At 36.4% G+C, this 18,207-nt stretch overlaps 1 protein-coding gene across 4 annotated transcripts in view; it reads right to left on the reverse strand.

Annotated features, from left to right (window-relative positions):
• PCSK5 (proprotein convertase subtilisin/kexin type 5) overlaps positions 1–18,207 on the reverse strand; it is a 243,739-nt gene that overhangs the window by 87,453 nt on the left and 138,079 nt on the right. For all 4 annotated transcript variants that reach the window (XM_088129839.1, XM_088129838.1, XM_007428170.4 and 1 more), the window contains exons 10-12: positions 11,064–11,167; positions 3,149–3,266; positions 1,657–1,866 (exon numbers count right to left, since the gene is read on the reverse strand). In XM_088129839.1, the coding sequence (XP_087985965.1) occupies positions 1,657–1,866; positions 3,149–3,266; positions 11,064–11,167 (432 nt within the window). The remainder of the gene's footprint in view (positions 1–1,656; positions 1,867–3,148; positions 3,267–11,063; positions 11,168–18,207) is intronic.

The following is an 18,207-nucleotide window of genomic DNA, read 5'->3' on the forward strand; positions in this document are numbered from 1 at the left end:
TATGAAGCAACGTGATTTCAGGGAAAGTAAATTTTATGATGTACATCAAAGGTCCACTCTATCTGAGAACAGTGTGTCCATCAGATAGAACAACACAATGCTACCATTCTAGTGTTCTAACCACAACAGGCCCCACCCCCATGATATGCTATTATACCATCTTAAAGCTGTTAGCATTTATTTTTAAAGGGATCCATATTTTCATGAATTACTTATCTAACTATGATTAAAGTATTTTATGTGAAATTCATCTTAGCATAACACCTCAACACCTCCAAAAGTAGACAACCCTATTTTTTATTAGTTTATACAAAATCACCTATGTACATTTAGATTGCAGTCCAAGAATGAGATTTATTCCAAATTAAATACAATATATTATATTGTTTATACCTTACTACTATACAAAATCTATATTAAAAATATGTAGACTAGAAGTCCACTTTTTCAACATTAGATAGGGAATCTTAAGCTAACCCAAACCTGTCAATTATGCTTGAGTAATATGGAGCACAATTTAGTCAAATTTGAATATTTCTAATGTTGATTTAGAAATAATGAACTACATTTTATTCATTTGGATGTTAAATTTACTTAGTTAGGCAGGATTATACTAACTGAATTTATGGAATTTGAATTTTATGTAGCTTTCTATTCTCTCTTTTGTGAAAAAGACTGACTAGGAAAGAAGCAAAAGAACTGCAAGATAAATTTTGCAGTGTGGCAGGTTAAGTCAAACCATAACTATGTTTAAAAAAACCCCAACATTTGATATTCTGCTGATAATGAAGTGACATTAGCTTTAGAAAGAGATATGTTGACAAAGCATTCAGTCCCAAATCTGGGACAGTCCAAAGTACCCTCAAAGCTGTTTGGAGGCTCTCTAGAATAGCATATTCCATAGAGGGATTCAGGAAGAGGAAAGAACCAATAAAAAAGAAAAGAAAAAGAAGGGAGAGCCACTTTGCTAAATTGGGAGTATCTTCAACTTGCATAATAGCATGGTTTAATTCTAAAGGCCATTTAAATATAGGGATAGATAAGAGAAAGCTTTCTATAGCTGTCCAACAACAACCAAAAATCTTATCATAATTCTTGAATCTGATAGCAGATGTCAGATTATACACATAAGGCTATATTCCGGCTACATTTGCAAGAGATAAGGTTTACAGAGATCAGCTAGTATGACTATCTTCATTAAGGATGCTCTTTCTCTGTCCTGTTATGGCCAGAATATACTCCAGAATGAAATATCCCTTTGTGGGCATCAGGACAAAGATTCAGGGCAAAAAGTATCAAAAATGGTATTCAGAGTCATGTCAGGATCAAGTCTGTACTATTGTCAGACAAGCCACCATTTTTTTTTTTCAGGAAGAACAGTTACAAGAATCATTAAGAGTTATTTGTTCTGTTTTCCTGAAGTACTGTTCTTATTCTACTCCCCCGTAATTTGCAATTATTACTCCCAGTATCTGACAAAATCTATTGCAAAAGATTACACATTTATTCTTGCCTCTGCTAATGCTCATAATGACAAAATTTTAGATTTCCACTTTATGTGTTCAGTTTCCTCAGAGTAGTTCCTCAATTTATCTTTTTTTTCAAGTGCATACAGTTTGGAAAATGAAACCTTCCATCAAACTGAAAGTTAAGTACCTGTTAGCCAATAGCTGAGATCTTGTTCCAGAAGGAGAAGTCAAGTAAATTGCCAGATCACCTCTCCGAGGATGCGTAATAGTGATTCGTACTACCACGTGTTCCAGATATATTACATGGTGATTTGCATTATCTATACATCCTGTGGCTTTGTATATTGAACGAACACCATTATCTGGTCCATTACGAATATTATCTGGTCGTATTGTTCTGTTTGAAAAATACAAACCAAATTAAATCTCCAGTGAATATGATAAATTTATATATCTCAAACATCCCTGAAACATCTTTCTCTCTCTCTCTCTCTCTCTGTTTGTGCATGCTGGGAGAACCATTTGGAAAGATCCTTGGTGAATCTACTGAAGGAAGTCTGAATCTGTTCCTTGAAGTGTTGATTGTCATCCTCCTGAAAGCTTGGCTGAGGTGATTCAATGGCTTTCCCCACATCGTCTGAGTATGCATGTACAAACACAGAAGACAATTCTGCTAGAATTACCACTAAAATGAAGGTGCTCACTACTTCATGATGTTTCCTAATCATTACCCCTTCCCTTTACATAAAATCTCTTCAGTCTATTTGCCTGAAATTTGACATGGGCATATATCACTACAGAAATTTTCTTTGCAAATTTCGCCACATCCTGCCTGTGGGTACTTAACTATAAAAAAGTTAAAATTGTTTATATAAAAAAGTTATATGTGAGAACCTAATACCCCTAGTTTTGACTTATGTGAAAATTCTGTGAATGGATTAGTGAATAGCAGCTATCTCATTAATAAGCCTCTATATGCAAAAAGTATACTCTGTCAAGGAGCAGACTTTTTTTGAGAAGCACATTGCAGTTATTTGCCATCACCTGATCTGAAATGTACAACTGAATCAGGTGTACATGCATAAACTTTTGGAAACAATACAAAAGGAAGGGTCCCTGATCATTCACTCAGAGCCTATGTGGGCTGAGAGTTCAGAATCTGGATTATGGGTCAAAACCAAGAAAGTTACCTGAAACAGAATTGTATTAATTGCTATCAGAAGCATATTAGATTGATGACCGGCCTGGTACTGGTCCAATCCCATTCATAGTTACTTTCTTTCAAACTGAAGTTTAACAAGGAGGTGGTACAATTTCTGTTTCCAGAAGGCTGTAGCCAGTGGCGTGCTGGTAAATGTTTAAAAAACGGCTCTGCTGGCTCTATTGTCACCATCACACCACACCATTAGCTGCCAAACAGCTGATCAGTGTGCTAGCTGGTTCGCAAAATTCCAGAAAATTTATCAGTCGGTTCTCATGAGCTGGTATGAGCTATATCTGATTTGTAGTACACATTGTTCACCTGTGTTATTGAGCATAATATGCATTAGGTTTTTTTTTTCAAAAAAAGGACAAGGAAGAAGTTCCTGCTTAACACTAGCTTATGAAAACATTCATGGAAAAAATGGTAGCCACCATTGACAGTCTTGGTAAATGTATTGGTCAATAATAAATATTACTTGATTTGTCGATCTGTGTTCTCAACACAGACATGTTGTGGAGGGACTGTTGTCCACTTTTCTGCTTCTATCACCATGGCTTCAGCATCCATCAGTCCAAATCCATATAAGTGGCTAACTGCAAAACATAAAGTAATATTATTACATTCACAAAGTAGTTATTTTTACTTTCATACAACACAGTCACTATAGATATTCTGTTTAATTCCTTTTCCTCAAAGATATATTGTTCCATAGTATCAGGTGTATCCTACCTTCCTAAAACTGCCAGTTAGAGCCACAATAATTGGTCTGATAGTGTTAAAATAGAATGCGGTTTTGATGCCTGCATATACTGTATGTTCAGTTATTTCCATATGATTTTGCATTCAGGACAAAGACAGTGAAAACATCAGTAACAACTTAGTGGAGTATGGAGACAGCTGTAGGAAATGAGATAAATGAAGAAAGAAAAAAGGGCAATAATTGCCAGAAGCAAGGCATACATTTTTTTTTAGATTTTTAAAAGATTTATTATTTTTTCTATAAATAACTCAAGGCAGTGAACATACCTAATACTCCTTCCTCCTCCTATTTTCCCCACAACAACAACCCTATGAGGTGAGTTGGGCTGAGAGAGAGGGACTGGCCCAAACTCACCCAGTCAGCTTTCATGCCTAAGGCTGGACTAGAACTCACAGTCTTCTGGTTTCTAGCCTGGAGCCTTAACCACTAGACCAAACTGGCTCTCAATAAATAACAATTTAAATAAATAAATAATAAACAAACAAATAAACAAACAAACAAATAAAATGAATGTATCCCATGCTTTAACAAATACATCCTGAGTTTTGTTGGCTAATTTTATGAGCTACAATTCCCTCCAGCCCTCAGCTTTGGTGTTGTTGGCTTTAACTTCTATGACACATAATTTAGCAAATCTGGATCCCTACAGATTTCCTACTAATGACCTAATAGTTTGTCAAAGCGTTAAATATAATTAGAGATATGAGTTACATGTTTAATAGCTATTATTAATCAATGATATACAAACATCATGGTATAGAATAAAGTGTTGTATCCAAAGCAGGGTAAATTATGGGGTTAAAGAAATACTCCATCAGCTTTAAGAATAGAATTGCGACTTCTGCATACGTTAGCATTATGCTAACATGCCCTCCATGATATGGAAATAAATAACATTACTTTGAGGACTCATATCTGTAATTTTGATGGATTATTTGGAGAAATACACACTACTTTTTAAAAACCTATGTCCTTGTTTTACTCTCATCAAAATATAGCCAGAACCTATTCACATTGTCACTTTTTGAAAAAAATTCATTTTTTCATTCCTGAGAAGAAAAAGGTTATCATTCAATGTTATAATACCTATATTAATTTATCATGAATAATACTACTCTTAATGTTTCAAACCATTTTTGGTGATGAATAATGAATAGGAGTAAGATGTACCCTGGCATTAAAAAAAATGCGCACACATATATATTTAAATGCGCACACATATATATTTACTCAATCCAAATCAAGAAGCACCACGTCCAGCAGTTATTAAGATTTCCATGTGGAAATGTTCCAGACAGCTGATAGTTGGCGGTCTGAAATGCTTTGCACTTCAAAGTAACTGATCAGATGGGTTGGGCCAAGCAGCTGCAGGAATCAAGACAGGCCCATCATTTTCACAGACTAAATAATAACCATTTTGGGAAAACATTACAGAGTTGATAAAAGTAGCTGATCCTCTACATCTTGAAGGAAGAAAACATTCATTCAATCTCACACTGTACAAACGTTATCCTTTTATGTATGTATATATTAAGGCTGTTAGTGTTATTTCAACTGATACTAACCAATTCTACAGCCTCTTGAAGGTATTATATAATGTCTTAGACATGACTTTTAAGTAACACTTAAGACTGTAATTGCCATAATTTCTGCCCGAAAGATGTAATTGCAGGGCATACCATTTTTGGAAACTCCTGTCTCCTAGACAGGAAACGTTGTCCTTGCACATGCACAACATACACACAAATTGCTAACCTTTTCATATGAATCCCAGTGAGGTTTGCCTCATTAAAGGGCATCATTACTGGTAAAGTGCCATCCAATTTTGTCATGAGTTTTTTTTTTTTTAAGAGGCAATTATCTCTTCAAAAAAATTAAAATATTAAAGCACTTAGCCCCAAACTCCTTTATCTATTTATTTGTAATTTGATACACATTGTTCCCCATACGAATTCAATTAATTCTACTAAAAAAAGTTATAATTTGTTGATTTCCAAAAGTAATGGGAAATATGGTGATCTGAAACAGTTTTGTTGGTTTTAAAATGATTAAAGACTGAAGTGGATTGTTTGTCAAATAAGTGAATTAAATTTGAAACCAAAAGTTGTAGTCTTAACACACACCTATGCTACTAATATAAACAAATAAGAGTTAAAAAATAGTTTTCAGGCATAATAGTCAAATATTATTTCTATTAGCCAGCAGAAAAATAGGCATTCAAAAATATCTTCTCCTTTCTTTGTAGCCAATTACTACAAAATAGTCCTTTCTTATCTCATAAAAATCACTCTAGATTTTTCTTTCTTCCATAGACCAACTACATAACACCATCCATTGCTTTTATCTCTTAGTTTTTAGTTTTTATAATTCTAGTCCCGCCTTAGGCACAAAGCCAGCTGGGTGACCTTGGGCCATTCACTTTCAGCACCTAAAGAGGTGTCAAAGGAAAACCACTGCCAGAATCTTGCCAAGAAAACAGGGACTTGTCCAGGCAGTTGCCAGGAGTCAAAGGCACATACACACAGATACACACAGAAGAATAAAATAACCCATTTATAAAATTAATTGATCACCCATCTGCATATAGCATCTCATGCACATATTCCCCTCCCGATAGAAGCAACAAAAAAGAAATAAGAAAATAACAGGATGGAGATGAGTTAAGGGGGAATAGTAGCTGCGCTGGGAAGAAAAGAAAACAAAAAGAGGAGAATAAAACTGAACAGAGATAAACTGATTTGCCCTCCTGCCCGTCCTTTTATTTTCAACAACTGTTTTATTTTTATCAGAGAATATAAGAGACATCATTACCTCTACTTCACCGGTAATTATTGGGGCGAAATGCCTTCCCCTCCAGTAAATGTGAACCTTCTGAGAACACAGATTTTATGCTCCTCTACATTTGGGGCAGACCATTTTATTGTAATAGTAAAGCAATATCCCTATGCTAACATTGAAATGGAAAGTTAACCACTAAGAAACGAGTAGTGTAAGCATGCATCAAAGGGAAGTCAAAGCTTATAGAAATATAACAAAATACCTTCATGCAAAGCTATGAGGTACTCCTCTTTTCCAAGTATGCCCAATGAAGACTGATGAATTCTCCTCCTCCTCCTCCTCCTTGATCATCAACAATCATAGATTGTTGAATAATAGAAAACAATGGGAGAAGCTAACTTATTGTATCCCAGAGAAAGACATTTGAGGCTAAGGGCATTTCCATATTGCCATGTTGCCCCATTTTGAGCATGGACCAGTAACAGCTTCTAGAGGGAGGACCTTAGCATCATCTTCTTGTCTCTACCCCACCACAAATGCAACCACCTCCCACATTTTTCTCCTTTGCATCAAAAACAGTGTTTTTACTAGTGCTGGCTTCAGTACTGCTGTCTTTTATCTGCAGTTCTTTACAGGTAAAGCAGGGGAAAAAGATAACTACTTCAAGCTGCCTTATCACTTAGATCAAGCCCATCTGCTATGAGCTTAGAGCTGCTGATATTCTCTGGGTGCAAACCCATGCCATCTCCACCATATTTGCTTAATTCCACAATTATTCATCTTACAAACTTCCCAAGGAGACTTGCAAACAACTCCCTCAACTGACATTTAAGTTACAGAATCTGTCTCTCAGGATCAGATCTGTCACTACTGTCATCACGCTGGAAGCACTTCCGGATCAGTTCTGAATATTCTTTCCAGGCTCTTTTTCTCCTGTGAATGTCTTTCAGCAATTACTGCACAGAGTATCATCATCATCATCATCATCATCATCATCATCATCATCATCATCATCATCCTTGCTCTCTTCCTACCAAATATTGCAGTGAACTGATAAACAACATTCTAGAAGAATAATTCTTTCATAAATAATGTATTATCAGGGTTGCTATGTGGGTACAAATTTCTATATTCATTAAGTATTACAGACTACTGTATGTGTTACCGGTAAGTACTCAGCAAGAATAAGAGCCATTTGTTGTAATGCAGATACAGAACTTGAAGGTTGGGAGATTCAGCTTTAATTTATTTAGACTCCCTTAAATTGTTTCACTTATGAAAATTCTGGCATTTAGGACATTTCAGCAGTTACCATCCTGGTCAGCCAACAGTAGACAGCAGGAACAAAGATGTCTCAAATCAGCCTGACTTTGAGCAACTTTTAGAACTGAACCGATAACTGACATACATTTGGTTGAAGGCTACTAAATGAATAAGGTCTTCTAAGTACAGGTAGTCCTCACCTAACGACCACAATTGGTTGTTGAGCGAAGTGGTCATTAAGGAAGATGTCTACTTGACTGCTTCACTCAATGACCACAATCCAGGCACTCCCAGTTGTGGTCATTAAGTGATCTCTCAGGTTAAATGGATGGAGTGAAAGAGCTGTCTGCTGAAGAATTTCAGCTCAATGCAGAGCTGAAATCCTCCTAGCAGGCAGCTCTTTGACAGTGAAAGGGCTGCCTGCCAGATGGTTTCACCTCTATGTAGAACTGAAATCTTCTGGGCAGGCAGCCCTTTCACTCTCAAACGTTCCTAAAGCCTGTCAAAGGGTTTCTCCTCCTCTTTGAGGATGGAGGGGAAATCCTTCCTGGGGATGGGGGAACAGAGCTCAGATCTTCACACCGCCAAGGGGTTTCCCCTCCCCACTCAGCAGTGTGAAGGAACAGAGCTAAAATCTTCAGGATTTGAACTCCTTTCCTTCACACTGCCAAGGGATTTCCCCTCCCCACTCAGTGGTATGAAGGAAAGGAGCTCAAATCTGCAGGATTTGATCTCTGATCCTTCACACTGCTGAGTGGGGAGGGGAAAACCCTTGGCGGTGGAAAGGAATGGAGCTCAAATCCTGAAGCACCCTTTACGAGGCTGTCATAACTTTGAACCATCATTAAACAAATGGTTGTTAAGTGAGGACTACCTGTATTTGCATTAAATGTCCATTCCCCAACTTTGTGGGTAAGACAAAGGCAAAAAGCTTCACTATTCTAAGCAATTTATTTTATCCTATTCCTCTGGGGATTGATGGCCTTCTATTTTTTAAAATTTAAGTTTAAATTCCATAGTAATGAATGTCCTGAACCCTGGGATTGCCAAACAAACAAGTCAAGCAGGCCAAGGAAACAACACACTAGCCCACTTTCAAGCACCAGTTTTCAGTGAATTTTGAGCAAGAGATTCATAAACGTTTTCCTATTTTCTCCTCTATGATTTCTGATTTCAAAAGAAGTATCTTCATCACCCTACCATTCTGCTTTTTAGTTACATCTCACGGAGGAAAAAGTAAATGAACCTTATTGTCCTCCACGCTTTTTTTGAAAAGTGTAGTTTAACTGTATATATTAGGTAAACGTGTGTAGGATGGGATTATAGCTTTAGCCAGTAAATGGCTAAATGTGTGTAGGATAAGATTGCAGCCAAGGCCAGTTTTAGAAAACTGCTTGGTTTGTTTCTCTCACACACCTTATTATGATACTGTCATGGAAGAAATATGTTCCAGCCATCAAGAGAATTATAGTACATTTCCAAAGGGATTCAGTCTGATCTGTGTAATTCATTCTATGAAAAACAGGTTTTTAATTGTTATTTTTGGCTGCAGCTGGGGACAATAGTGAAATATGACACTAAATAATGCCACGTGCAATAGTAAAATACTGTTTCATTCTTGCCAGAAGCAGTGTACAGTGTGCTCATATACTCCCCACATCAAATTAAACATTGGATGTTGTTATTTAATCTAAATCATTTGCTTTTCCTTCATCCAAAACTAACAAGAGGTTGAAAGGGAGTTATAGTTTTATTGAAACCATTTGCTCAACTTACATTGCCAAAATAATTGACTTAAAACTATTCTTTTTAATTAGGTTAAAGTTGATTCTTCGGTTCCATGGTGAATGGGGGTAATTTTAATCTTTTTTCAATTTTAACATGAGGTATGGCTTTGTCAGCTCACAGTAAAGACCTGGTATCAATTCACACATGGCATTAAACACTAGGGAAAACACCACCCTAATGCATGGAATCTTAAAAGAATATTAAAAAATAAAAATAAAAGTAGTATATAACTGCATACATATATTGTACTATATGGAATATACACCTGCAACTGTTACAAAACACAGTGGGACAGATTTCATGAATAACTGTAATCATGACAGAAAATAGGATAAATGATCCTTTGGTTTAAAAGTTTAATGGACACACCTCTTAGGTGTTTTGTCATATTTGCATAATGGCTAACATTCCAAGCAATATGGCATGATGGTATTTATTAATCATATCCCAGTGATATTTATACATTTTTCCTGCTATCTGATACACTATCTGGTTTTCATAAGTTGGAAACATAAAGCAGTGATGTAAAACCCCGTCAGAGAAAAATAGCAAACAAATTACACCACATGAATTATAAACTAGCATTCAATTATTTTAACAATGTTTTCTGCAACTGTTGTAGGATTTAGAACCATACCCAGCATATACTGTTGTTATTTTGACTGTGGTGAGAAATATTTGATGCCTATAATCTGCTGTCTTGGACTCCTTGACAGAAGGTAGAATATAAATGGAATAAATAAATAATACCAAAAAAATGATTAACGTATACAATATGAAGAATGCTTGAAGTTATGCTATCACATAAAATTTAACGAAATTTAAAATAGGTAAGAACAACATAAAACATCCAAATGAATTAAACATCCAACTGAAAATTATGACTTTGAATTTGTGGTTATGTCCTAAGTGGGCATCTGCATTTATCCTCTGTATGTCACGAATCCTATCCTTATGAACATATTAAACTGAAAACAGTATCATCCATTTAATGCATATGTACAGTATATGGTTCATGTATCTCACTGATTGCAAACAACTGACTTCTGTGAAAGAGTTGTTAGGAACATCTTTTTTTAAAAAAATCATAATATTGCAGGTAATATTCAAAAACCTAAACTTTAAACTCCCACTTAGTTTTGTCAGCACATACGCAAGGAATACTTCTCAGTTTTAATTCTGCTCAGTATCTCACTTTTCCAGGAGACATGTTCCATCATCTCTACATTAGTTCACATGCACACTTATCCCAATATTTTCACTTTTATATTCCCTTTTCCCTAATATATTCATGTTTATATGTACATTTCATAATACATTATTCTTTTTGCAAACCATTTCCCTAAATTCACCTTTTATGTATGTTTCCTTAATATATATCTTGTTGTTAATACTATTCCCAATGTATACATTTATGTACACATTTTATTTAATTGTGAATTTTATCACATAATATAAATGTGCACAGTGTGGTATACAAATGTCTTATTATTCAGGAAATGCATATTGTTTAAGTTTATATTATTTAACTATGAATAATATTTAACTAACAAATCTCTCCCATCAACCCAAATAAAAGGAGGCTGAGAATCATTTTTATTTCTAAGAATAATATTATCTTTCTTATTTTACCTAAAACACAGCTATACAAGAGCCATAATTCTTGATCTTGTGACCTTGTTTACTTCATTAGTGGAAATAGAAATAACTATACCTGGCAGGAAAACACTTGGGACCTAGAAATGAACGACCAAATTACTGAATAAGGCCTGTAATGTTGAATATGAGATGATATACTTACCCTTGTAACCAGCTGCATTGGTTTTCCAGTCACTAGCAATTAGATGTCCTGCCCGTGAAGTCCTTACAATAATATGTTGTATATCCCTCCAAGTTAGCAAATGACTAGGAAAAGACAATAAAAAATGTGATTTACTAAAAAGGGAGAAGAAGTATAGATCTAGAGGTAGTTATCTAAAAGACAGAAAAGTCTCAAAATATTCAAAGCAAGAATAAATTAAGGGTTAAATTTGTCCTTTTTCATAATCAAGACAATGTTTTAATAAACAGAAACCATTTCACAGTTAGAAGAAAAAATAGATAATAGCTAATTACTATGTGGTATTTAAACAATAGCTTCTGTACATATATAGAAGTCACTTCCTTTGAAGTGAGGCTGCCAGTCAGTGTGGATAGGCCTTGCCATGACCTCTGAAAGAGAGAATGCATCATCTCCATGCAAAGCAGCAAAGTGGAGTCTGCTGGTTATGTTCATACCTATGCTATAGGACCTTTGCCTATAATGAGAAAAAATCATTAAAATAAAATCTCTTTGTAGATAGTGCCTATAATGATTCTTTCATGCTTGGCCTGCAAGGGCAGGATGTTACAGCATGGATTAAGGTCAGGGGACCTTGTTGCTCCTGACCTTGGAGAGAGGACAGCACTGGGAAAGTTTCTGATGCTAACTCTGACCTCTTGTGCTGGTAGAGAATACAAGATTTGCTCAATTTGAGGAAAGAGACCCTCCCCAGATTTTATTTATTTATTTAAATAATTTATATGGCCACCCCTCTCACAACAGTGATTCTGGGCAGGATACAAAGATTAAATACCCAACAGTTAAAAATAATAACCCATTATCCCCAAGGTAAATGATACCTCACAATGATAAAATCATATCAACAACAGAGCAAAGATGTAAGGGTGTGTTGTGCATATACATATGCTTGTAAGGAATTGCCCCTCCTAGCAAACAGCAGCAAACAAGATCACCCCAAACAATTTATGACTCATGACTCATAATGTTAGGGGCCAGGACAGATTTTCTGCATAGACAAATAATATAGAGTTGGCCTTGAATACAGGCTAGGCATTACATATATAGCAGAATCAAAGCAACCTTTGACCCAGGAAATTAAAGTCCTGGGTAGATAATGCAGACAATATCAGAAATTGGTGGTTCATGGTATGGGGTAAGGACCTCCCTACTTTAAAAAAAAAAATTGTTTATATCCATGCTTTTGAGTAAATAAAGTCGTGTTCCAGAGTAATCCAAAATGGGTGTTAATCTCATCTTTGTAGCTACAAGGCCCTTATTAAAGTTTCTTTCATATCTCACTATTGCTTATTTACTCAGTGTAATAGAATTAAACAAGGCTTCTGGCACCTCACTGATATTCTTTCCTATAGGGCTGCGCTAATATAATTTAATCAATACCTATTGGTACAATTCAAGTCCAGATTATATTTTTCTATCAGAAGGGGCTAGGATTGTAGTACAGAACCACTTTTTCAGTTTCTGGAAGCAGGTTATCAACTAGATAATACTGATGATAATATAATTTTCTCAAACAAAAGTATTGTCCTAATTCCAGCCATAATTCCAAATATTCTTGTATAGATATAAATCTACTGCATTGAGACAAATGCATTTTCTGATATTTTAATATCCTTCTGAAACTGCAAGTCATACATATTTGTTGCTTGCCATGTGCATTTGTGTTCCAGGACTACAATTAAGTTTACAAAGAAGAAGAAGAAGAATGAACTGAGAAAATCCAATTCATATTAAAATTCATAAAGATGGAATTAAACTCTATTTTAATTACACAGCATTACCTACATACTCTCTAGCTATAATCAGTTGATTCTGTTTTGTAGCTACTCGTGTACAAATGCTTTCAAGCTCCCAATTATAAAAATAATATGAGTGTAATATTTTTTTAACAGTTTGAAACTGAATAATAAAGAAATTACATATTTTAACAAAATAAACCATACAGAAAAATAAAAACAATAAAAGTGAAATAGAATAAAGATTAAAAACAGATGAAATTTCTTGGAAGTATCTCTAGGAACATACAAACGTTCAAATAGGTGAACGATTACTACTCTGGGCAGATATAGGAGAAGTGAACTTTATATATAGTATATTATATAGACTCCAAAAGCATAGTTATTCACCAAGTCTTTTTAATATTAAATGTTTTAATGTTGGTTTACTGTTTTATATTTATTGCTTTTATTAATGTTTCTATAATAGTTTTTATTGTATTTTTGTAAGCTGCTTACTGCCCTTATTAGAATATGCAACACAAATGTTTTAGAAACAAATTATTTATTTGTTTCTAAATAAATAAAGGGCCACACCTGACTTCCAATTTGGAAGAGTGGATGGTACCTAATTGCAATGGAGATACTATCTTGGAAACCGAATTATTTTTATTGCTGTAACCACTGGAACAGTATTTCTCTATCTATTGATTTATCATCATACTTGGCCTTTGAGTGATATTTAAAGGCTTCACTTTAAAAAGTATAGGAGTTGGGATAAAGAAATGGATGGGACTAGGACAAAAAACTAAATGTGATTTAATTTAAATTCAATATTATGTAATTTAAATGATATATAGTTAATACTTTAAGGTCCTTTATAATTATCTCCTTCTGTAACATAATGATTAAAGATGAGTGGCAAATTTTACAATGGCTGTAGTGTCTGACCATGTATATCTGTGGAATGGTAGCTTGTATATCCTTGCTGTAAACAAATAACATGAATACCAAAAGTTAAAGCAGAACCTTCAATTTGGTCAAGACTTAATCAGCAAAGAACTGTATCTAATATTATGTTTGCCCTAGTGCAAAACTTCTACTGCACAATTCCTTCAATATATGTTTCCCAATTCTTTTTAATTTAATTCAGCTAGATGTTTACCTCCCACATAGTGGGAGAAAATATTATCTGTCAGGGATTGTTTTCTAACCCAGTGACGTGGCCAGGAGATTAAGAGTGAAAAACCCAGTCTAATGATGCAGAACAGATGGGTTAAGCCTCATGGAGACTTTGTACCTCTGGAGAGGAGGGAAAGAAAAATATAACTGGATTATAAAAATTCAGTAGTGGTATCTGGAGGTACGCTGTGAACCACAGAATGGGGTGGGGTGGAGCCCACGTGAGGTTGGTCATCCCTGAATTAATAGGACACTTCTTGAACTTTTTCTCCAAATGTATATTATAAGGTACAACTAGATTACACTTAGGAACAAAATAGCCATATAATAACTGAGAATTTATGGAAGAAGTAGCAGAGATATTTATACTACTCAAAAACTCTGCTGGTCTGCATTCGGTTTTTATTTTAAAACTATATGGTCATGTTTCCGCTTTTCCAAAGTTCATGTCACAAAGATGTATCTGCTTGTTATTCTGCTTTGTTGTCACTAGGGGACATTGTAGTGCCTATTAATCTTCCACATGTCATGTTTTAATAATTGTTCCTAAAGTAATTAACAAGGACATCTTGATTAAAATTTCCAGTATTAACTACCAGTATATAAGATTGTTCCAAGTTCTATTTAATATTTCTTAATTCTAATATCTAAAATATTTGGTTCTGTGGTTCACCAAAAGACTAAGATGAATCATGAGACTAATTTCTCAATATCTCCTTTGGGTTTTGCCTATTTTGCATAGCTAACCAATGAAAGATTATTAAATTAAAATTTTAATTTCCTTCTATTGTTTTTGTATAGGTCTACCAGACAAAGCAGTAGAAGAGAACTGAAAGACAGAAAGAAAAATAAGATATCAAAATGTTGCTATGTTATTTTTTTCCATTCCCGTTACAACCTCTACATCTATTCTTCAGAAAAAGACAAAGAAAACATTCTAAAATTCCATTATTTTAAATTATCAATTCTAATATAAGGGATATTGCAGAACACTTTACAGTATGTATGTATCTTCTCTGTACACAAGTTTGTGAAGGGGGGATAATTGAGGTAAAGAGAAGCATGAGCATGTAAAGGGAACTACGATTCATAATTTTAAAGCAGTAATGCTTTTCTCTTAGAAATTTGTTAGTTGCTAGAATAGACAAGAGGCAGTATTATAATGCCATCTGTAAAGACACTGAAGATTGAAAAAGACATGGAAGAACAAGGAATGTCTTCAAAAGTTCCCTGAACTTTGAATTGATATGCTAAAGGATGCCAATGAAGAGAGAGAGTCTGGTAGCACCTTTTCTGACTAACACATTTTATTAAGCAGCATAAGCTTTCATGAGTTGCTGTTCACTTTATCAGATGCATAGAGTGGCTAGGATTTACTGTGGTGAGGAGGGATGGCAAAGGGAAAGGAAGAATGGTTGGTTATGCAGATACAGGTTATGTGTGAGGCAGATTACCAGTGCCTAATCAATTAACAACTGATGTGTCAAAAACCCACTGTGTTTGATGAGACCTGATATTGCCTGAAATCTTTTGATGTATGTGAGTTCAGCAATCTCTCACTTAGTGGAGAGAGGTGGAGTTAAAGTCAAGTTAAAGACTTGTTTTAGAAACAGTCACTTTAAGCTCTGCTATACGGGTAGTCCTCTAGTTATGGCCAATCACAATCAGTGATTGTTCAAAGTTATGATGGTGCTGAATGAAGGGACTTATGACTGGTCCTTGAAGTTCTGTCCATTGCAGCCCCCCCATGGTCACATGAACAAAATTCGGGTGCCTGGCTATCAGCTCACACTTACAACCAGTTGCAGTGTCTCATGGTCACTTGATCACCATTTGTGCCCTTCCCTGCTGGCTTCCCCCAAGTAAAGTCAATGGGAAGCCAGTGAGGAAGGTCACAAGTTGCTGGGTTAAGTCTCCCCCCCAGCCTTTCTCTGCTTGCACGCATCACACCCTCCTTCCCCTCTTCGCTTGCACACACACTGCACCTTCTTTCCCCGGCCTCCCTGTGCTTGCACATACTTACTCATGCATCCCTGTGCCCTCTTTCCCAGGCCTCCCTGCAATCATATGCACCCCGAGCTCTCATCCCCTGGCCTTTCTGAGATCACGCTGCACCAAGCACTACCTCCCCTGACTTACATGCGCCCTGCGCCGGGCCTCCAAGGGCCTTCCCCACCGACCATGTGGCACCACCATGCTCCTTACCTGGGACTCCCTTTGCTTCCCACTTAACGACCCATGCGTCTTAGATTACAATGACAACCAGAACTGTCTGGATTGCCATCGCTAAGCAATGTGGTCACGTGATGTCACACTTTATGACTGCATTGCTTAGCGATGGCAATTCCAGCCACAATTCCAGTCATAACTTGAGGACTACCTATAGAGTGTCCTGTGAAGTTGAAATGCTTTGATATCACTTTGTCCTTGTTTTGAGTCTTGATGGGAAATTGTGTCCATTAATTCTTTTGTACAAAGTTTGTTCCATTTGTCTTATGAACAATCCAGAGGGGCTTTGCTGTAAATGATGGCATATATTACATTAAAGGAAGAGTGTGTCACAGCAAAACCTACCTTATGCTACCAGCACTTCCAGCTACATAAGAGACACCACAGACTCACTAAGAAAATTGAAGTTTTCAGACAATCAATATCACTGATCCTGGAATTCTTCTGGACTGGCTCTAGGAGTTGGGGGTGGGTGGCACTGTGCTGTGTTGGTTCTCCTCCTTCCTCCAGGGCCAGTTCCAATTGGTATTGATAGAAGGAGAAAGGTCTAATCTGTGGCCCCTACTTTGTGGGGTGCCTCTGGGCTCAGTCCTTTCTCCCCTTCTGTTTAATATCTACATGAGGCTGCTGGGTGAGGTCATCCAGCACTGATAGTGCTGGTGCCAGTTATTTGGCACATGGGACACCGCTACTCTGTGAGCTGCATTGGTTGCCAGTGTGCTTCCAGGTGCCATTCAAGGTGCTGTTTATCATCTTTAAAGCCCTTCATGGCTAGGGACCGGGTTACTTGAGGGACCACCTCACCCACCTTATTTCTACCTATCCAATCCAGTGAAGCAGGATGAGCATGCTTCTGGTTCTGTCAGCTAAGGAGTGCTGGTTGGAAGGGCCTAGAAGACATGCCTCTTCTGCCATAGCACCTGTCCTATGGAACATTCTCCTCTGGAGATCAGGATGGCCCTGATCCTGCTGGCTTTTTGTAAGTCCTTAAACAACTGGTTCTGTGTCCGGGTCTGGGGCCTGAGTGTGTGCAGGGACTGGTTTCTTTGTTATATTAGTGATTGTGGTATATGATATATTCTCGGTTGCTATGTATTTTGATGTTTGTATCACTGTAATTGTTTTTTACTTTATTTTAATTTTGTTTGCCACCCAGAATCACTTGTTGAGATGGGTGGCCATACAAATCAAATAAATAAATAAATCTTCCTAGCAATACCATTTTAGCATTTTAACAATACCATCGAGAACATCATCACTGATGCTGAAACAGCATGCCTTGCCACCAGACTGTGTGACTTTGTACTCACCTATAACTGTTTGACACTTGGCAAAAACATGTACTGCAAATTAGCGGCATAGCCATGGGGACACACATGGCCTCAATATGGCAACATTTTCATGGTTGACCTGGAATAACATTTTCTTAAATCTTATCCCCTGATGCCATCTTTTGAGATTCACTGATGACATTTTCATCATCTGGGCCCATGGAAATGAATCTCTCATGAAATTCCACCATAACTTCAACAACTTTCAACCCACCATTAACCTCAGCCTAGACCTATCTACAGAACAAGTCTATTTCCTTGATGTTACCATAAAACTATACAATGGACACATACGTTATACAGGAAACCTACAGATTGCCATGCATACAGTTTCCATCCAGGATACACTACCAAATCTACCATCTATAGCCAGGCGCCATGCTACAAATATATTTGTCCTGTCCTACTTGACAGAGATGCTGGACTGATGAAATTTAACCAGGCATTGAGGAGACTGAACCACCCACCCAGTGAGATTAATAGACAAATCTGTAGAGCTAGATCAATTCCCAAGGAGGACTTATTAAAAGACAGATCACAGAAATAGATCGACAGAACATCACTGCTTGCAACTTACAGGTCACAGCTCAAACCATTCAAACCATTATTAATAAGCTACAGCCCATACTGGACGATGACACTGCCCTT

The sequence above is a fragment of the Python bivittatus genome, unplaced genomic scaffold (assembly GCF_059951505.1).
Source record: "Python bivittatus isolate LINGU-HERP-01145 unplaced genomic scaffold, Pbiv_v1 ctg000850_np1212, whole genome shotgun sequence".
NCBI lineage: Eukaryota > Metazoa > Chordata > Lepidosauria > Squamata > Pythonidae > Python > Python bivittatus.